The sequence below is a fragment of the Myotis brandtii genome, unplaced genomic scaffold, assembly GCF_000412655.1.
Source record: "Myotis brandtii unplaced genomic scaffold, ASM41265v1 scaffold679, whole genome shotgun sequence".
NCBI lineage: Eukaryota > Metazoa > Chordata > Mammalia > Chiroptera > Vespertilionidae > Myotis > Myotis brandtii.
Genome location: NW_005370653.1, coordinates 817,377 through 839,152, shown reverse-complemented (window position 1 = coordinate 839,152; position 21,776 = coordinate 817,377). Strand labels below are relative to the sequence as shown.

The 21,776-nt window shown below is 51.7% G+C and overlaps 1 protein-coding gene across 1 annotated transcript in view; it reads right to left on the bottom strand.

Moving 5' to 3' along the window:
* The window catches only part of NID1 (nidogen 1), a 40,856-nt gene extending 19,730 nt beyond the window's left edge, over nt 1-21,126 (bottom strand). The window contains 12 exon segments of the mRNA XM_014529278.1: nt 937-1,059; nt 2,633-2,782; nt 6,808-6,933; nt 8,637-8,780; nt 9,409-9,642; nt 10,601-10,801; nt 11,348-11,599; nt 12,843-12,992; nt 14,222-14,283; nt 18,966-19,216; nt 20,549-20,848; nt 21,094-21,126. Of these exon segments, the coding sequence (XP_014384764.1) occupies nt 937-1,059; nt 2,633-2,782; nt 6,808-6,933; nt 8,637-8,780; nt 9,409-9,642; nt 10,601-10,801; nt 11,348-11,599; nt 12,843-12,992; nt 14,222-14,283; nt 18,966-19,216; nt 20,549-20,848; nt 21,094-21,126 (2,026 nt within the window).
* Between the last annotated feature and the right edge of the window lie 650 nt (nt 21,127-21,776).

Sequence of the window (21,776 nt, the reverse complement as noted above, 5' to 3'; positions counted from 1 at the left end):
CTCCGTTTTTTCCTGTTAGTCATTTTTAACAGCTGCTGGAATGTCACCACTCCTCTCTGTGTGTAAGTCTATGGGTAACACTCCAACTTTCACCCATCGCTTCAGGCACAAAAGGGTGCCCTGCCTGGGGTTCCTCTAGGCCAGGGGTCGGCAAACCTCCGACCAGGTGGCAAACACCTTAGGCTTTGCAGGCATTTACAGATTCTGCCGCAAACTGACCTCTCCTTTGACACACACGTGGGTGAGGGTGCCACAGCCCGTACATAACCTGACCAGCACAGCTGGGTCCCAGTGAAACTCTGTTTACAGAAACAGGAGGTGGGTGGGATTCGCTGACCCCGGTCCTCAGCGGAAAACAATGCAGACCAGCGACATGTAGTGTTATACAGTGAGTTTTTTGAGATACCAGCTGTCTCTCGGCCGATTCTTTGCATTGAGTTGACAGAGTAATTTGAGTTGACGAGCTCCTTAACGAGCTGGGCTCGGAACGAAATTAAACTCGTAAGTCAAGGCCCCACAGTATGTCAAAATGTAAACCTTCATCCAATGGTGTGAACCGATTTCTTACACTGCAGCTCTTTACTGTGAATGTACATATTTGCACACACACACACACACACACCACTGTTTCTGTGTCTCTGCGAACCCTGACTGCTACAGGCCCACTCTCCCTGCCCTGCTCTGCTCGCTCCGGTTACCAGGACAACCAGACTCCAGGCTGCCAGGAGTCCTGGTCCACCTTCGGTGCCCCCCGTGGTAGAGCAGTACGCAGCCTGCACGCCTGTTCACGGCGGCCACGCTCTGATCTGCCTCAATGACCCTCAGGACTCGCACGGAACTCACACATTCCCACGGCACCTCCCCTCCCGGGGCCCCGTGCTCAGGACTCGGGGGCAGGGCACGGGCCTACCGGCTCCCGGTGTCCCGACTCCTCACCTCCAGGCACGCAGCGGAAGCCGTCGCCCCGGTACCCAGGCTTGCACTGGCAGGAGAAGGAGCCCGGGGTGTTGTAGCAGAAGGCATCGGGGTGGCATCGGCTCGGGTGGCATTCATCCACGTCTGCAAAACAGCCCCAGGACAGAGATTCCTCCGGAATCCATGGTTTACACAATCACTTAAGCCCCTTGCTCAGCTCTGTGGGGCCCTGTGTCTGCTCTGGGGCCGCTGAGCCATTAATGAGCCAAACAATCACTCAACACTAATTCTTCAATATAGTGCTTATTATTTGAGAATAATTGCCTTTTCCTATTCAGACCTAATTTAATATATTCTAAATCAATATTTTTCAAAGGCACATATTTGGTCCTGTATACATTTCAGATTAAAGCAAAGTATTACTTTACTTTTAAAATGAAGCTTGCCAGTCCTAGCTGGTTTGGCTCAGTGGATAGAGTGTCGGCCTGTGGACTGAAGTGGCCCAGGTTTGATTTTGGTCAAGGGCACCTACCTCCATTGCAGGCTCCTCCCCGGTCTGGTCCCTGGCCTGGGCGCATGCAGGAGGCAACCAATTGTTGTGTAAACACATCGATATTTCTCTCTGTCTTTCCTCCTCTCTCCCACTCTCTCTAAAAATCAATGGAAAAATATTCCTGGATGAGGATTTTTTAAAAAAATAATAAAAAATAAAATAAAATGCTTCTTTTCATCATAAATGAGAGCTTCAAAAATGCCTACGGGTGAGTAATGAAGAGACAGTTGCTCTGAGATTATAATCTATCTGGGAAAAGCTTGGACTTTGCAGAAATACTTTGTGGTGTAAAGTGAAGTCATCTTGCCCTGGCCGGTTTGGCTCTGTGGATAGAGCGTCGACCTGCGGACTGAAGGGTCCCTGGTCCGATTCCGGTCAAGGGCACGATCCCCAGTAGGGGGCGTGCAGGAGGCAGCCAATCAATGATTCGTTCTCATCATTGATGTTTCTATCTCTCTCCCTCTCCCTTCCTCTCTGAAATCAATAAAAATTTATATATAAAATACTGTTTAAAAATAATAATTAAAAAACAATAAATGGCTGGACTTTAAGCTCCATAAATTCAAAAGTGGTTTTTCTTTTCCTAAAAAACAGACAATCCACGCCCCCCACACCCCCACCCGCCCCGTTCCTAGCAGACAGCAGGTGTCTAATTGTTGCCTGAAGAAGCAAGTCAGACAGAACAAAATCTCAGGGGGAGGACAGTGTTTTCCCCAAGGGGAACAGCCCCCAAAAGAAAATGCATAGCCCGGCCAGTGTGGCTCAGTGGTTGAGCATCGACCTATGAACCAGGAGGTCACGGTTCGATTCCCAGTCAGGGCACATGCCTCAGGTCTGGGCTCGATCCCCACTGTGGGGCATGCAGGAGGCAGCCGATCCATGATTCTCTCTCATCACTGATGTTTCTCTTTCTCTCTCTCCCTCTCCCTTCCTCTCTAAAAATCAATAAAAATATATTTAACAAAAAATAAATAAAATACAGAACCAGTAGTTCAAATGCCTACATAAAAATGTAACATGGGGCCCACATTACCAACGGAGCTGAAAGAATAACTCTTAACTAAACTCGAGGTAAGCCGGCCATTCGCATAAGATCACTACCACGTGGGGCGTTTTTCCGGGTTATACAGAGAGAAACATCGGCGTCACCACGCACGCACGCACCTTGGCAGGCCCGGCCGTCCCCGGAGAAGCCTGGCAAACAGGAGCAGGTGTAGGAGGAGCCGCCCGTGTACACGCACTGGGCCCGCTGGGGGATGTCACAGTCGTGCAGGCCCGTCGCGCAGTGGTTGATGGGCCGCTCGTCCACAGCAGCTTCGAACGCAAGGTGGACACGACGTTCGGAAGGGAGGCCCCTGAGGAGTCCCCGTGCCCTTCCCCGATACCCCCCGACGCCAGTGGTTTAGTCCCCTCGGACCCCAGACCTCCAGGCATCTCAAGGGCTTCACCCCCTTCTCCCCACTCGGCTGGTGCCCCGTCTCTCCTCTCCCCTCCCACCTGGACTCGGCCTTCGATCGGGCCTCCCAGGATGACACCTGGGTTGGCCCACTCTGCCTGGCTTTCTTTTTCTCTTTCTTTTTTCCAAATATATTGTTATTGATGTCAGAGAGGGAGGGAGAGGGAGAGCAAGAGAGAAGCATCAATGATGAGAGAGATTCATGGATCGGCTGCCTCCTGCACACCCCACACTGGGGATGGAGCCCGCAACCCTGGCATGTGCCCTGACCGGGAATACCGTGACCTCCTGGTTCATAGGTTGAAGCTCAACCACTGGGCCACGCCGGCCGGACTCAGCCTGGCTTTCGACCTGAGTTTCACCCCAGGGCTCCGTCCCGGGCCCCTCTCCACATCCCCGTCCCTTTCACCGGGATGTGGAGGTGGCACATCGCAGGGGCCCACACTTCCCAGGGCAGCCCTGCGGGTAGAATGTTTGGAGCTGAGGGTCTGAGACTCTGTCCGCCCTGTGTCTCCCCCTGTGGCTCACTGGGCAGGTGGACAGTCACTGTGAAGGCTGAGGTTAAGGTCACCCGTTTCCCACCAGGGGAAGGGACATGAGCATCCAGGGAAGGGAGCAGGGGTGCGAGACAGATGGTGGGCTTTTGGAGGAGGCAGCCTTGGGTGTCTACCAGCCACAGAGGGAGGGGACACGGCCACAGGGGACACCCATGTGCCCAGCTGTGCTTCCTCAAGCTCCTGACCTCCCAGAACGGCAATTTCCGGCCGTTCACCCAACGGGACGCTGCAAGGTGGGATGGAGGGAAAAGATTTCAAAAGGAGAGAAAATTGAACTCCGACTGGGAATTAAAAATTAATTATAATTAGACCGCAATCTTTTCTGTTGTTGTTGTTAATCCTCACCCAAGGATATTTCCCATTGATTTTTAGGGAGAGTGGGAGAGAGAGGGAAAGACAGAGAGAAACACCGATGGGAGAGAAACACATCGATGGGTTGCCTCCTGCACGTGCCCCGACCAGGGCCCGGGCCGGGGAGGAGCCTGCAACCTAAGTACATGCCCTTGACTGGAATCAAACCCGGGACCCTTTGGTCTGCAGGCCGACGCTCTATCCACTGAGCCAAACCAGCCAGGGCTAGACTGTAATCTTTGAATCTCCATCTCAAAAAGCAGAGAGGGAAATCAGGCCAAATACACAGGAATTGTTGTTCTCTATTAAAAAAAAAAAAGTAACTTTAGCAGAGCTGAACTCTCCACTCTGTGCAAAGGGGACTGGCCTCTTTCCATGCACAGATGTTGGGTCATCCTCAAACTATGAGAACTGCCTGTTCCCTCCAGCCCTCGGCCTCCACCTCCCCCTGAGACCTTGGCAGCCTCATCTCAGCTTCGAGACGGATCAAACAGTCTGGCGAGCGTGGCTCAGTGGTTGAGCAGTGACCTGTGAACCAGGAGGTCACGGTTCGATTCCCCATCAGGGCACACGCCTAGGTTGTAGGCTCCATCCCCAGTAGGGGGCGTAAGGAGGGAGCCGATCCATGATTCTCTCTCATCATTGATGTTTCTCTCTCTACCTCCCTCTCCCTTCCTCTCTGAAATCAATAAAAATATCTATTTTTTAAAACAAGACAAAGCAAACAGAAAGCAGGCTAGGGCTCAGTACACAGCAAAGGGCACGGACATGGGTCGGGGAGGCAGTAAAAGAGAAGTCTGTTTTCAACTGGGCAGAAATGCTGAGCTCATACGGCCCATTCAGCGCACTGCCCTCCAGACTGGAATTATCCAAGAATCTCTGAACTTTAAATTCTTGGAGCCAACAGTTCAAAGTGCAGCAGTTGGGGGAAAGTAGAAAAATTCATTCTGTTCCTTTGTGGATGGCTCACCACCACCACCATCAGCAGCAGCAGCAGCCTAAAGCAACAATTAGCCTCATTCATAGCGTGAACTCATGTACTCGGATAAGGCCAAGAAGCTATGTTCCTGCTTGTGGCTTGTAAAATTGAAACCCCCAAGCAGATGGCCCCAAATAGAACTGTAGACCTAAATCAGGAAGAATTCAACCCAAAGCAGGTAATGACACATGTGCCTACAAGGTGGTCCCTCCACATGAATCCCAAAGCCAGTGATTTAAGGGAAAACAAGTCTAATTGTTTTCATAGCTTTTAAAAGAATAAGGAAAAGAATTGATAGAGGAATGCCCGGCCGGCGTGGCTCAGTTGGTTGAGCCTCGACCTCTGTATAAACCAGGAGGTCAGGGTTCGATTCCTGGTCAGGGCACATGCCCGGGTTGTGGGCGCCATCCCCAGTGTGGGGCGTGCATGAGGCAGCCAATTGATGATTCTCTATCACCTTGGATGTTTCTCTCTCTCCCTTCCTCTCTGGAATCAATAAAAATATATTAAAAAAAGAACTGGTTTCTGGTTTCTGGAGGCACTGGCCTCATTTTAATGCAGGTAGACCAAGGGTGTCAAGTACAGTTGAAGGTCAAAGCTCTCCCTCTTCCTAGGTTGTGTCCTGCATCTAGTCCGTCTGACCAGCTCATCTGTCAGGGCCTGGAGGCCTGCTGGCTCGTGAAGATCTTGGCTACGGGCGTGGGACTGACTGCAGCCTCCAGCTTTGCTTTCTGGCTTCCCAGCCCTGCAGGCTCCCTGATCCGAACTTCTACATGTCTCCCAACCTCTAACTTCTCATGATCCGCATCGGGCACGGTTCCTGGTTTTGTTTTTTTTCAGACGTTCTGTCTCTATGGTCTTCCCTGAGGGCCGCAGTCCGAGGAGTCTCGCTGCCTGACCTGGCAGATGTGTCTGTCCTTCGGCAAATACTTTCGGTTGAATGTGTTTCCTACGTCTTTTCTGTGAAAAAGCACACGAGGTGCCTGGTACGGCCACTAATGACAAACACATGTTCCAATAACCCTTCTCAAATGCCGTCAGGCTTTCTTACTCCGACACTCCTTTTCCCTTTTCAAGTTGCCTATAAATAGTTCCTCCGAGTGTCTTTTTGGTTGGGTGTTTTTATTTTATTTTTTATATATTTTTATTGATTTCAGAGAGGGAAGGGAGAGGGAAAGAGAGTGAGAAACGTCAATGACGAGAGAGCATCATGCATCGGCTGCCCCCCGCCCGCCCCACACGGGGGATCCAGCCTACAACCCGGGCAGGTGCCCTGACCGGGAATTGAACGGTGACCTCCTGGTTCATAGGTTGACTGACGCTCAACCACTGAGCCACGCCGGCCGGGTCAAAGTGTCTTTTTGAAACAATTTCATGTTCTACTGGTATCTTCATTAATTAATAAGTTGAATAAATGTTGCAAGGTTAAAAAAAAAAAAAAGAGCCCTAGCCAGTTTGGCTCAGTGGATAGAGCATCAGCCTGCAGACTCAAGGGTTGTGGGTCTGATTCTAGTCAAGGGCACATGCCCAGGTTGTGGGCTCGATCCCCAGTAGAGGACATGCAGGAGGCAGCCGATCAATGATTCTCTCTCATCACTAATGTCTCTCTCTCTCTCTCTCTCGCTTCCTCTCTCTCTCTCGCTTCCTCTCTGAAATCAATAAAAATATATATTTTTTTAAATCTTAAAAAATATAAAAGAATGAAACATCGTTTTGTAAGAACAGAGAGCAATACAAAGCTTCCAACAGATCAGGCGATGGTGTTACTGGGGTGAACAGTAAGAGCGTTGATCCTCGGACATGTGGCCCCCCAGGAAGTTGGAGGAAAGGGACAGAGTCAGATTCAGCTTCGTAAACTGTCCCCTCCACCACCCAACTCCAGAACTCAGCGCCTCCCCCCTCGGCCTGGATGGTTACCTGGAGCAACACCTTCCCACAGGCACCAACGAACCCCACACGCATCAGGATCCTGAAAATCTCCGACCACCGTACTCACCCACGCACGTTCCCTCCTCGGAAAAGCGGTAGCCCTGCTCGCACTCGCAGCGGAAGGTCCCCGGGTGGTTGTTGCAGACGGCGTGGCTCCCACACACCGCGGGCTGCTCCGAGCACTCGTCGATGTCTACAGTGAGTTCAGGAAACACGAAGCAGCCTCGTGTTAACCTCTTCGAACGTCACTGCGTACATGACGCAGAAAGCACTGCTGCTTGCGGGGGGACTCGGGGGGACTAAACCCAGGCAAAACCCCAACCCAAAGGGTGTTGTTTTTTGTTTTCTTTTAAATATATTTTTTATTGATTTTTTACGGAGAGGAAGGGAGAGGGATAGAGAGTTAGAAACATCGATGAGAGAGAAACATCGATCAGCTGCCTCCTGCACACCCCCAACTGGAGATGTGCCTGCAACCAAGGTACATGCCCTTGACCGGAATCGAACCTGGGACCTTTCAGTCCGCAGGCCGACGCTCTATCCACTGAGCCAAACTGGCTAGGGCGAGTGTTCAGGTTTTTTAACATATACTGCAGCCCTGCCGGCGCCGCTCAGTCGTTGACCCATGAACCAGGAGGTCACGGTTCGATTCCGGTCAAGGGCACATCCCCAGTAGGGGACATGCAGAAGGCAGCCGATCCACGATTCTCTCTCATCGTTGATGTTTCTATCTCTCTCTCCCTCGTCCTCTCTCTCTCAGAAATCAATATTTTTTTAAAAGACCATTCCGGCTCCCACTGCCCCTGCCCCCAGCTCCCAGGATGCTCCAGCCCAGATGTCTGGACGCCGTGTGCGGACGGCAGGGCCCCAAGGCTCCCGCTCGGCTGCCAAAGCAACTAGCACAGGGCGAGTTTCAATCCAAGCGACAGAACAGCATGGCCACGGGAACGTTTCCAAGCTCCGTTCTCCCCGTGAAGCTTTAGGAACGGGGACTTTGTGTGTTTCAAAAAAGCGACTTTGGCCCGGCCGGCGGTGGCTCCGTGGTCCAGCCCTGACCTATGAACCAGGAGGTCACGGTTCAATTCCCGGTCGGGGCACACGCCCAGGTTGCAGGCTCGGTCCCCAGGGTGGGGCGTGCAGGAGGCAGCCGATCCATGATTCCTTCTCATCACTCATGTTTCTCCCTCTCCCTCTCCCTTCCTCTCTGAAATCAATAAAAAAATATTTTCTAAAAAAAGGGTGAGCCTCTGTAGTTCACACCAACGTGCCTGGGGGACATCATGCTCCAAGGGTTACACGCAGCGCTGGCTTCAGCTCCCCTTTGCACCTGCGCGGGGTGTGGCCTCACAGATTCTTCTCTGCTGCTTAGAGTCAGAGCATCTGGAAGGGGCAGTGCCCCTCACGGTGCCAGGGGACGCCTGGGCATGCCAGTCTCATCTCGGGGCCTCGTCCCCTCCCGTGCCATCTGGACCACAGGCTGCGGACACCTCCCCGTGGCCTCCCCCACGCCCCCCACGTCAGAGCCGAGGCTGTACCGTGGCAGGTGCGTCCGTCCCCCCGGAAGCCGATGGAGCACTCGCAGGCGAACTGGTTCCCGGCGCCGGGCTGGCAGGCTGCGTTGGTGTCGCACCCGTGAGTGCCGATGTAGCAGGGGTTCTGCAGGGCGTCCGGGGAGCCGTCTGCGAGGACAGAGACACTGAGAGGTGAGTCCTCGGAACGCTCCCCCCCGACAGAGGAAGGCGGGTGGAGGCCGTGGTCCGGGGACAGGGGAGCAGCTGGCAGATGGTCTGTTGAAGCATCTTCCCCATCAGATCCCAAGCAGCCATCTGGACCACAGGCTGCGGACACCTCCCCGTGGCCTCCCCCACGCCCCCCACGTCAGAGCCGAGGCTGTACCGTGGCAGGTGCGTCCGTCCCCCCGGAAGCCGATGGAGCACTCGCAGGCGAACTGGTTCCCGGCGCCGGGCTGGCAGGCTGCGTTGGTGTCGCACCCGTGAGTGCCGATGTAGCAGGGGTTCTGCAGGGCGTCCGGGGAGCCGTCTGCGAGGACAGAGACACTGAGAGGTGAGTCCTCGGAACGCTCCCCCCACAGAGGAAGGCGGGTGGAGGCCGGGGACAGGGGAGCAGCTGGCGGATGCTCTGTTGAAGCATCTTCCCCATCAGATCCCAAGCAGAACAGGCCATAAGGCAATTTTGCCGGAAATTGACAACAATCACGCCCGGCCGGCATGGCTCAGTGGTTGAGCATCACCCTATGAGCCAGGAGGTCATGGTTCAATTCAATTAATAAGTTGAAAAATTACAGGCTAGTGGACGCCTGGCTGGTGTGGCTCAGTGGTTGAGCGTCGACCTATGAACCAGAAGGTCACGGTTTGATTCCTGGTCAGGGCACATGCCCGGTTGTGGGCTCGATCCCCAGTGTGGGGCGTGCAGGAGGCAGCTGATCCATGATTCTCTCTCATCATTGATGTTTCTCTCTCTCTCCCTCTCCCTTCCTCTCTGAAATCAATAAAAATATATATATTTTTTAAAGAATACGCCCAGAGCACAGAGACGCAGGCGCACGAGGGCGTATCAATAAATATATATATATATATATTTTTTAAAAAGAATACGCCCAGAGAACAGAGACGCAGGCGCACGAGGGCCGGTGGGAGCTGCGTCTCACCCCGCACAGGCCCGATGGAGTTGCTGAGAGCGAAGCGCAGGATCCGCTCCTCCTGGTTGTACAGGACGAACACGCTGTCCACCGAGAGCTGCTGGGTGCTGGGCGGGGCTGGCCGGGCCCCGTCGTGGACGCACTCCTGGAAGGTGATGGTCTGGCGCCACTGGTACGTGTGGATGCTCGCAGGGGCCGCGGGCCCCGTCACCGTGTACTCCCGCGTGGAGGAGGATGTGATCACTGCATGCAGGAGGGACACGGGTGGGGAGAGAAGGGAGAGGGCGTGAGGATGCGGTGGCCTCCTCCAGGGTCAGACCCATCCCACCGGAGGTCTCCCCAGACACCATGCTTCCAGGGGAGACTGCAATGGAGCCGGTCAATGAGATCGCTCATTTATTTCTTGTTGTTGTTGTTGTTAATCCGCACCCAATATTTTCCCAATGGTTTTTAGAGAGAGTGGGAGAGAGAGGGAAAGACAGAGAGAAACATCGATGGGAGAGAAATCCATTGAATGGTTGCCTCCTGCACGTGCCTCAAACAGGACCTGGGCTGGGGAGGAGCCTGCAACCAAGGTACGTGCCCTTGACCAGAATCGAACCCGGGTCCCTATGGTCCACAGGCAGACACTATCCACTGAGCCACACCGGCTAGGGCAAGACCGTTTATTTCCAATGGGGACTCCTTCTGCTACCTGGATTTCCCCTACCGTTATGGGTATTATTTGCATCAGTAATATTTGTTGCTTTTTTCCCCCATCAAGTGCTTCTAAGTTCCTAAGCTGCCCAGAGCCAACCTAAAGATTACAGGCTAGTGGACGCCTGGCTGGAGTGGCTCAGTGGTTGAGCGTCGACCTATGAACCAGAAGGTCACGGTTTGATTCCCGGTCAGGGCACATGCCTGGGTTGTGGGCTCGATCCCCAGTGTGGGGCGTGCAGGAGGCAGCCGATCAATGATTCCCTCTCATCATTGATGTTTCTCTCCCTCTCTCCCTCTCCCTTCCTCTCTGAAATGAATAAAAATTAAAGTAAATAAATAAGAAATAATAAATTCTCTGGAGGGAGTGATATGATGTCTGGCAGTGGGGAAAGGCGATGTTACTAAGGTGTCGCCCGCGTTTTGCTCTCTGCAGCCCAGGAGACGGCAGTAGTGCGGGCTGTCCCGGTGGCACTGGGAGCCTCGGGCCCCAGGGTGCCCTCACCGCCGCGGGAGTAGTGGTAGAGCTCCGTGTAGGGCTCGATGTGCACGGAGGCGCCGACCGGGATCTGCGGCACGCGGCCCTCCAGCTCCGTGTCAATGGTCAGGTGCCCGTGTTCATCGATGCCGCTGAAGCGCTGCTTGATGACCAGCTTGCCCGGGTGCCCCACGAAGGTCACCTCGGCCTGGCGGGTGAACTCGCCCCCTGGAAAGCAAGGTCATTCGGTCACTCTGCCATCAGAAGGAACAGCCACCCCGGCGCCCGCCCTGGGCTCACAGGGCTGGTCAGGGGCCGTGGAGTTGCACCTCCTCTGTGGGTGCTTCAGGGGGTGCTGGTAGGAATGGGGCTGGGGACCCCCGAGGACAGAGCTGGGGCACCCAGGGGGCCCCACGGAGTCACGCGCAGAGAGAGGCTGCCTCCCAGCCACAGACCGGCCTCCGAGATGGGTTGGCTCAGGGCTTGTGCTGAAGACGGGCATTTTCAACTCATGATGAGAAGGGACAATGAGAAATACCCAAGCTTTAGGATGGGTGAGCCGGGCCAGCAGGATTTTAAATATTATTTAGAATATTCGAAAATATTATTCACGAAAGAATACCGGTCCTCTTACCACCAGGTCTTTCTCCCAGAACAAAAAGCTTGTCAGTGAGTTGTCTTTAGACCTGGAGTCCTTTCCACTTATCCCCAGTCCCTATCTCCCTTGGACCCCCCCACCCCCGGGCCATGGACTTTAACGGGTCATGCCAATACCTGTGATGCTGAACCCGTGCCTGAATCCGTCTTGCTCCACCGCAAACATCCACCCTATGATGCCCCCGACAGGGGCCAGGGGCAGCAGGGAGTAGCCCACAGTCTCGGGGATGGTGCTGATGGCCGTGTAGGAGCGCCCCTGGTTCATCACCACGTAGGAGTGCAGGTCCGTGTTCTCAAACACGACGGGGACCGGGCTGCTCCCCACAAAGATCCTCCCTTTCACCTTGCCGTTCACTCGCTGGGGGGACCCTGCGAGGGAAACAAAGTCCTTCGTAAGAGAAGAACAGGATAGGCCCTGGGCCTGTAGCGCAAGAGGCAAGGCCGGCCCGTGTGGCTCAGTGGTTGAGCATCGACCTAGGAACCAGGAGGTCACGGTTCGATTCCCCGTCAGGGCACATGCCTGGGTTGCGGGCTCAATCCCTAGGAGGGGGCGTGCAGGAGGCAGCCGATCCATGATTCTCTCTCATCATGGATGTTTCTCTCTCTCCCTCTCCCTTCCTCTCTGGAATCAATAAAATTTTTAGAAAAGTAGCAAGAATCCAACAAATAATTAAACCATTAGACTCCTCCAGGGCGTGTATATGATGTTAAAACGTGGGGCCGGACGGTTCGTCCGATCTGAGTTTCTGCCAAGCACACTCAGCATTCCCAGCTCGGACGCTTGGCACGGGAAAGGCCGCCGGGGCCGCGCCTGGAGAAGGAGGTTTTGCTGCTGATTCTGGAAGCTTCTCCCAGGGTATCCAAGCCAAGCCCCACACAACGCTCAGGCACACCACCCCTGGGCGGTGCGATTTGGAAGGAAATACGTTTACAGATGCTGAAAACATTCCCCTAATGAACACACGGACACAAAAATTCTCTCTCGTTGCCAAAGTCAGTACAACAACCCTCACTTGATCGAATTAGGACCCAGAAGGGAACACGGTTCCTGTTCGTTGCTGTTTGTTTGTTTTTTTAGCAAATTAAAACAGTGATGGCAGGGGATCTGAAAAACAGGAAAGTGCTTCCAAGCTTTACTGAGTCAAACCTGGGGAAGCAACTGCATTTCCTCACGAAACACAAAGAAAACGGCCAGCGACACGTGAGGTCATCTGGCATCCGAAGGGACAAATGTTCCGTACGGCGGGGTTTCTGTCGCTTTTGTTTTCATTGGCGTTTATGGCCCCGGGCTCCCCGGGGACCCGCGCTGAGTAAACTGTGTCTGGGCTCTCACGACCGTAGAGACTGCCTGGTCCACAAGTGACAGCTGGATCCAATTTGGAGTTTGGGGCTCAGGGGTTGAGCGTCGACCTCTGAACGGGGAGGTCACGGCACAGGCCTGGGTTGCAGCTCCATCCCCAGTGTGGGGCGTGCAGGAGGCAGCCGGTCCATGATTCTCTCTCATCATGGATGCTTCTCTCTCTCTCTCCCTCTCCCTTCCTCTCTGAAATCAATAAAAATATTTAGGCCGCCCTCCCTCCTCCCGGCCCATGAATGAGCACAGAAAACAGACCTTCGGCCACGCACTGCCGGCCGTTCCCGGTGTAGCCGGCGACGCAGCTGCAGCAGAAGCCGGTGGCGTAGTCCCGGCACTCGGCGTGCACGGAGCACTGGTGTCGGCTGTTGGCGCACGTGGGCCGGGAATCCGTGTTGTAGCTGAAGACTGCGGAGGAAGCACAGGGCAACTGTGAGCAGGTCTCGGGGCTCAGCGGCAGGAGCGGGTCACAGGGGGCCCCCCAGCCCTGCAGGGATAATGGCACTCGGCCAGGCGGCTCAGGGTCCGGACTCACCGCCCGGAGCCACGTAAATGGTGTGGTGGCTCCATCTGCCACACCCCACGCACATGGGGCTGCAACAGCGGTTCTCAACCTGTGGGTCGCAACCCCTTTGGGGGTCGAACAACCCTTTCACAGGGGTCGCCTAAGACCATCGGTAAACATATCTATAATTACATATTGTTTTTGTGATTCATCACTATGCTTTAATGATGTTCAATTTGTAACAATGAAATTGGGGGTCACCACAACACGAGGAACTGTATTAAAGGGTCGCGGCATGAGGAAGGTTGAGAACCACTGGGCTACAAGGAGTGTAGAAATCACAGGGTGAATGATCAAAAAGTGTTCTAATCTGCCCGGCCGGCATGGCTCTGTGGCTGGATGTCGACCTATGAATCAGGAGGTCAGGGTTGGATTCCCGGGTTGCGGGCTCGATCCTCAGTGGGGGGCGTGCAGGAGGCAGCCGATCAGTGATTCTCTCTCATCATTGATGCTTCTCTCTCTCTCCCTCCACCTTCCTCTCTGAAATCAATAAAAATATATTTTTTTAAAGTGCTCTCATTTAATTTGCATCAGTCTCAGGTCACCCCATCAGACAGCTGTCTCAATCTGGTGTCCCTCTGACGAGTCAAAAAGATCAGCTTCACATTTTAAAGGGGTCTTAAGGTATTTATTTTTTACTGTTTTTTAATTTTCCCATTTTCATGACTTCAGAGTATTTTGAAATTATTTTGCCTCTTCTCTCCAGGCAATAACTAAGAAGCTCTTATACTCAAAAGCTGATTAGGCCCTAGCTGGTTTGTCTCAGTGGATAGCGTGTTGGCCTGCGGACTGAAGGGTCCTGGGTTCGATTCCAGTCAAGGGCACGTACCTCGGTTGCAGGCTCCTCCCTGGCCCGGGCCCTGGTCAGGGCGCATGCAGGAGGCAACCAATTGATGTGTTTCTCTCACACTGATGTTTCTCTCTGTCTTTCCCTCTCTCTCCCACTTCCTCTAAAAATCAATGAAAAAATATCCTCGGGTCAGGATTTTTTAAAAAGCTGATTAGAAAGACTTCTTCAATTCCTTTCACTCAAGAAACAAAAAGAATTCTTCCTAAGCCTTTAAAATTTTACCTCCTTGGTTCAATTTGTTAGAATTAGGAACGGACTCATTATACTCCACAATCCAGAGGAAACTGATTTGGAAAGAAAGCTCAAAAGCACATGTAGGGGGTGGACTTTTAAAGTGGGGAGCGATCCGGTTTATAACCGACTGTTCGGAGTGAAGACACAAGTGAAGTTTAAACCAGGAAGGTTCTATGCGTCCCAGACGCTCGGAGGAAATTTCCAGTGTGTGGAGAGGCGGCGTTTGGCGTCGGAAACCCTTGGCCCCCACGCTGAACACACGTGACTGCAGATTGCTTCACTCCAGCCGAGGGCCCGGCGCCCCGTGGGTCCCCATGGCCTGCGTATCTGTGGGTGACTATTCAGATAACGCCAGGAATGCACGGCGGGCCGCGGAAGGCTGACCTCCCGCCAGAAACAGCGAAATAACCGAGATAGAGGGACAGAGAAACATCTGTTTCAGGCGCAAGTCGGGCCCAAATCCTAGGCGTGGACTAATACCGAGCAATGCACCACCATATGTTGCTGTTGGCGTCAGATAGGATAGCATTTCAACAGGACAGCTCCACGAAGGAGAATGTCAGAGACGCCTCGATCGGGTGACAGCTCAGATCGCCACAGCTGCGAGTAAACAACCCGACACATCTGGGGAGCTGTCCCCCCGAAGCCAGCTGCAAGAGCGGAGCGCCACGCAGGCAGGGATGTCCGCATCACCCCAGGAGAGCCAGGGTGCGGGGTGGGGAGCCCCGAGACACGGACCCGCGGCCTGGTCCGGACACGCAAGGTCAATGTCTCCACTTCCGAGCCTTGGAAGAAAGTAATGAGCTCACTGACCCTGGCCCCCAGCTCTCGTCCAGGCTTCGGAAGACTCAAGAAGAACAAACATGTGTGGCTATCGTCAGGAGACAAATCAGAACGAGTAAGAAGAAATACAAGCGAGGCCCAGGCCCAGCCAGTGTGGCTCAGTGGTTGAGCATCGGCCCATGAGCCAAGAGGTCCCGGTTCGATTCTCCGGCTTCAGTGGTTGAGCATCGGCCCATGAACCAAGAGGTCCCGGTTCGATTCCCCGGCAGGGCACATGCCCAGGTTGCAGGCTCAAAGCCCAGTAGGGAGCGTTGCAGGAGGCAGCCGATCAATGATTCTCTCTCTCTCTCTTTTTTTTCCCCAATGATTCTCTCTTATCATTGAGGTTTCTATCTCTCTCTTCCTCTCCCATCCTCTCTGAAATCAATAAAAAAATCTATATATTTTTTAAAGTGAGTGACTATGTGGAATGGATAACTTTGTAACAGAAACAGTAGAGCAGGGGTCCTCAAACTTTTCATTTTTTTATTTTATTTTATTTTATTTTTTTAATATATTTTATTGATTTTTTTTACAGAGAGGAATCCAAGCTCATTCTATGAAGCCAGCATCACCCTAATACCAAAACCAGGTAAAGACAACACAATGAAAGAGAATTACAGGCCAATATCCCTCATGAACATAGATGCCAAAATCCTCAACAAAATCTTAGCAAATCGGATCCAACAGTACATCAGAAGGATCATACACCATGACCAAGTAGGATTTATCCCAGGGATGCAAGGATGGTACAACATCCGTAAATCAATAAACGTAATACATCACATAAACAAATTGAAAGAAAAAAACCACATGGTCATATCAATTGATGCAGAAAAAGCATTCGACAAAATCCAACACCCATTTTTGATAAAAACTCTCAGCAAGGTGGGAATAGAAGGATCATACCTCAACATAATAAAAGCCATATATGACAGGCCCACAGCCAACATCATACTCAATGGACAAAAACTAACACCATTTCCCCTAAGAACAGGAACAAGACAGGGATGCCCACTCTCGCCACTCCTCTTCAACATAGTCCTGGAAGTATTAGCCATTGCAATTAGACAAGAAGAAGAAATAAAAGGCATCCAAATTGGAAAAGAGGAAGTAAAACTGTCCTTATTTGCAGATGACATGATATTATACATACAAAACCCTAGAGACTCCATCAAAAAGCTACTAGACTTAATACATGAATTTGGCAATGTAGCAGGATACAAAATTAACCCCAAGAAATCTGAGGCATTTCTATACACCAATAGTGAACTTTCAGAAAGAGAGATTATAAAAACAATCCCATTTACCATCGCACCAAAAAAATTAAGCTACCTAGGAATAAACTTAACTAAAGAGGTAAAAGACCTCTACTCAGAAAACTACAGGACGTTGAAAAAAGAGATAGAGGAAGACATAAAGAGATGGAAGAACATACCATGTTCTTGGATTGGTAGAATCAACATCATTAAAATGTCCATACTACCCAAAGCAATCTATAAATTCAACGCACTTCCCATTAAAATACCAATGGCCTACTTCAAAGATCTAGAACGAACTCTCCAAAAATTCATCTGGAATAAAAAAAGACCCCGAATAGCTGCAGCGATCCTGAGAAAGAACAAAGTAGGTGGGATCTCAATGCCAGATATCAAGCTGTATTACAAAGCCACTGTTCTCAAAACTGCCTGGTACTGGCACAAGAACAGACATATAGATCAGTGGAATAGAATAGAGAGTCCAGAAATTAGCCCGAACCAATATGCTCAATTAATATTTGACAAAGGAGGCAAGAACATACAATGGAGCCAAGATAGTCTCTTCAATAAGTGGTGTTGGGAAAATTGGACAGATATATGCAAGAAAATGAAACTAGACCACCAACTTACACCATACACAAGAATAAACTCAAAATGGATAAAGGACTTAAATGTACGACAGGAAACCATAAAAATTCTAGAAGAATCCAAAGGCAACAAAATCTCAGACATATGCCGAAGCAATTTCTTCACTGATACAGCTCCTAGGGCAGTTGAAACTAAAGAGAAAATGAACAAATGGGACTACATCAAAATAAAAAGCTTCTGCACAGCAAAAGAAACCATCAACAAAACAACAAGAAAACCCACTGCGTGGGAAAACATATTTGCCAATGTCATATCTGATAAGGGCCTAATCTCCAAAATTTATAGGGAACTCATACAACTTAACAAAAGGAAGATAAACAATCCAATCAAAAAATGGGCAAAGGACCTAAATAGACACCTTTCAAAAGAGGACATTCAGAAAGCCAAGAGACATATGAAAACATGCTCAAAGTCGCTAATCATCTGAGAGATGCAAATCAAAACAACAATGAGGTACCATTTCACACCTGTCAGAATGGCTATCATCAACAAATCAACAAATGACAAGTGCTGGAGAGGATGTGGAGAAAAAGGAACACTTGTGCACTGCTGGTGGGAATGCAGACTGGTGCAGCCACTATGGAAGACAGTATGGAGTTTCCTCAAAAAACAAAACATGGAACTCCCATTTGACCCTGTGATCCCACTTCTAGGAATATATCCCAAGAAACCAGAAACACCAATCAGAAAGGATATATGCACCCCTATGTTCATAGCAGCACAATTCACCATAGCTAAGATTTGGAAACAGCCTAAGTGCCCATCAGTAGATGAATGGATTAGAAAACTGTGGTACATCTACACGATGGAATACTATGCTGCTGTAAAAAAGAAGGAACTCTTACCATTTGCAACAGCATGGATGGAACTGGAGAGCATTATGCTAAGTGAAATAAGCCAGTCAATGAAAGAAAAATACCACATGATCTCACTCATTTATGGATAATAAAGACCATTATAAACTGATGAACAAAAATAGATACAGAGGCAGAGCAGCATCGAACAGACTGTCAAACTACAGCGGGAAGGTCGGGGAGGGTCGGGGGGATGGGTAAGAGATCAACCAAAGGACTTGTATGCATGCATATAAGCATAACCAATGGACACAAGACACTGGGGGGTAGGGGAGGCCAGGGGAATGTCAAGGGGGAAAAAAAAAAAGGAGACATATGTACTGCTCTTTGTAATACTTTAAGCAATAAAACAAAATTAAAAAAAAATAAAACAAACAAAAAAACAAACAAAAATAAAAAGTACCACATAATAGAAAAACTATATCCAACATTGCAACCCAAGGGAATTTTTTAGGGAATGTTCTGTGATGCCCATTACAGCATCCTTAATAAGATAATCACGGGCCCTAGCCGGTTTGGCTCAGTAGATAGAGCATCGTCCTGGGGACTGAAAGGTCCCAGGTTCGATTCCAGTCAAGGGCATGTAGCATGTACCTTGGTTGCAGGCACATCCCCAGAACCAATGGACACAAGACACTGGGGGGTAGGGGAGGCCAGGGGAATGTCAAGGGGGAAAAAAAAAAAGGAGACATATGTACTGCTCTTTGTAATACTTTAAGCAATAAAACAAAATTAAAAAAAAATAAAACAAACAAAAAAACAAACAAAAATAAAAAGTACCACATAATAGAAAAACTATATCCAACATTGCAACCCAAGGGAATTTTTTAGCGAATGTTCTGTGATGCCCATTACATCATCCTTAATAAGATAATCATGGGCCCTAGCCAGTTTGGCTCAGTGGATAGAGCATCGGCCTGCGGACTCAAGGGTCCCAGGTTCGATTCCAGTCAAGGGCATGTAGCATGTACCTTGGTTGCAGGCACATCCCCAGTAGGGGGTGTGCAGGAGGCAGCTGATCGATGCTTCTCTCTCACTGATGTTTCTAACTCTCTATCCCTCTCCCTTCCTCTCTGTAAAAAATCAATAAAATAGATTATAAAAAAAAAAGATAATCACGGGCTATGCTTATTCTCAGGGGGCGTCTACGGAAGAACGAAGGCAGACGCTTACTTGGCCAAATTGCCGATCGAGTCTCTGTCGTTAGCAAATATGTTATACGCCCCGTCGCTGCTCAACACGAGTCCCACCAGCCCTTGGCTGAAGGCGACCATGGCGGGGACCTGGCTCTGGTCCCGCTTGGAGAAGGTCGAGGTGAACTGCAGGCCGTCTTCGGGGTACAGGAAGATGGCGTAGGAGCTGGAACCGGAGGAGGCCAGGACCGCCTGGAACGTGTTTCTCTGCGAAGACGAGTCAAAAGGCAGTCAGTCACTCAGGCAAGTGGCCACATCTTCCCAGGGGCCCTGCAGCAGACCAGACGCCCCACGTGGGAAGATGGCGGTGTCCCCCCAACTTATTCTAGAAGCGGCGCTTTTAGGTATTTCCAGGAAAGCGCCACTTCCACGCCTCTGAGGCTGGCCCGTCGGAAAGGGCCTTCGTGTAAGGACTGCGTTCCCGATGCCGGGCCCTTCGTATGTTACCTCACCATGTAGCCCTCCCACCGTTCCTAGGAAGGAGGTGGCTGTATCTCCACCCACGTGGGAATGGATGCTTTTGGGCCTTTCAAGTTTCTCCCCACTGTGTAATCCTATGAAAATTAAACGATGGTGGGGCCGAGAGACCGAGGCAGGTCCCCAAAGGGTAACTCAGACCTGGAGGAGGCTTCTCCACCTACTTCTTCACCAAAGATGCCCACTGGACATGGCGGGACTCCTGTCTGAAACATTCCCATGGAGCCCGTGGTTTCTGTCTCCCCAGCTAGACTGTGGGCTTTCTCTTTACTTCTTCACACCCTTGAGGACTACCTGGTGATTGTAACCTTCACTTCGCATTAATAATGTCTCGCCCGGCCGACGAGGCTCAGTGGTTGAGCAGCGACCTCTGAACCAGGAGGTCACGGTTTGATTCCTGGTCGGGGCGAATCGATCCCCTACAGGGGACGTGCAGGAGGCGGCCGATCCATGATTCTCTCTCATCATCGATGTTTCTCACTCTCTCTCCCTCTCCCTTCCTCTCTGAAATAAATTTTTTAAAAAAATAATGAAGTCTCTATTTAACCAGAAACCACCTCCAACCCTCTGACCCAGCGTCAGAGGGATGGGAGTCATCAACCTTATTCTTGCCACTGAGCAGTTTCTCAGGAACTGGCTTTCCTTCTTTTTTTAAAAAAATATATTTTATTGGCTTTTTACAGAAAGGAAGGGGAGGGATAGAGAGTTAGAAACATAGATCAGCTGCCTCCTGCACGCCCCCTACTGGGGATGTGCCCGCAACCAAGGTACATGCCCTTGACCGGAATCGAACCTGGGACCCTTCAGTCCGCAGGCCGACGCTCTATCCACTGAGCCAAACCGGTTAGGGCTGGAACTGGCTTTCTTCAACCCAGTCACCCCTGAGACAGAGACTGCGAGCCTTGCAGATACGGAGCTGGAGGTATCAGCCCACCATGACCCGATGTTGCCTCGGAAGTCCTTTCTTCATCAGTGACGCAACACGCCGTACCTCTGAGTCGCACAAGCCAGGCCACGCCCCCCTGCTAGGCTCCACGCCCTGGTCCCTGGGTGAGCACTCACCTTGTCCTCCTGGGCAGGGTCCTCGCTGGGGCCTCGGTACGGGGCCACGGATTCCCAGGTGACCACCACGGCGCTCGCGGGCTGGAAGGACACTCCCGGGAACCCTCTCTGGACACACTCGGCGGCCAGCTGGGTGACGGTGGGGGAGGAGTCCTCGCGGTAGTAGACCTTCCCGAGGCCGTCGGTGGTGTCCAAGTCGGCCAGGAAGGGCGCCACGGCCCCGAAGGTCGGCGGGAAGAGCCCGGGGTGGGATTCTGCGGCCGGGGGTTCGCTCGTGGCAATGAGGCCATTCGTAGTGACCTGTCGAAACAAAGCAGAGTTCAAAGGAGCCCCCTTTCCACAGGGGGAGGCGGAGCGCCCACTCGGAGGATGCGGTCACAGGGGCCCACGCGAAGCCAAGTGCCACCGGATCGAAACCATGCAACTGATGGTGGGAATCAGCACCTATTCCCTGGGCAGAGTCCTGTGGAAGGGGCACAGCTCGATGCTGGCATCCTCCAGTCCCCGCCCCCTGGACACTAAGGGTCTCAGGCTCCCCTAGGTGCCTGCTCTGTGTTCTGCAAAGAGCCGTTGGACATCCGTCATTATTTATTTTTTTTAAATATTTTTATTCATTTCAGAGAGGAAGGGAGAGGGAGAGAGAGATAGAAACATCCATGATGACAGAGAATCATCAATCGGCTGCCTCCTGCACGCCCCACACTGGGGATCGAGCCCGCAATCAAGGCATGTGCCCTGACCGGGAATCCAACCGTGACCATGACCTCCAGGTTCATGGGTCAATACTCAACCACGGAGCCACGCCAGCCGGCGGGGCAGTATCCACATTCTTTCAGATGAAGAAAACGAGGGAAGCACATCGAGTTTTCCAAAGGTACCAGTAAGGGGCGACACTGGGATGTGACCACAGGGAGCCCATGTCCCCATGGGCTGCCTCCTCATCGCGGTGCAGCGTTCTTGAAATCGGTTATCCCTGCCTGTGAACGGGTGTCACCGTTCCCATCCCGTGGAAACCCAGGCTGCTTGGGAACGTGGGAAAGAGACACAGCCCCATGTGGAGGGAGGGGCCCTGGCCTCCTGCAAAGCCTCGCACGAACCCCACTCATGTCCTCATTCGTGCACAACCCACTGATGCCATAGAACCCACTGCCTGGGTCTGTTGACTTCAAGAATCTGAGAATAACAAAAAAAAAAATCCCTGTTGGCCTGTGGAGGGAGGGGCCCTGGC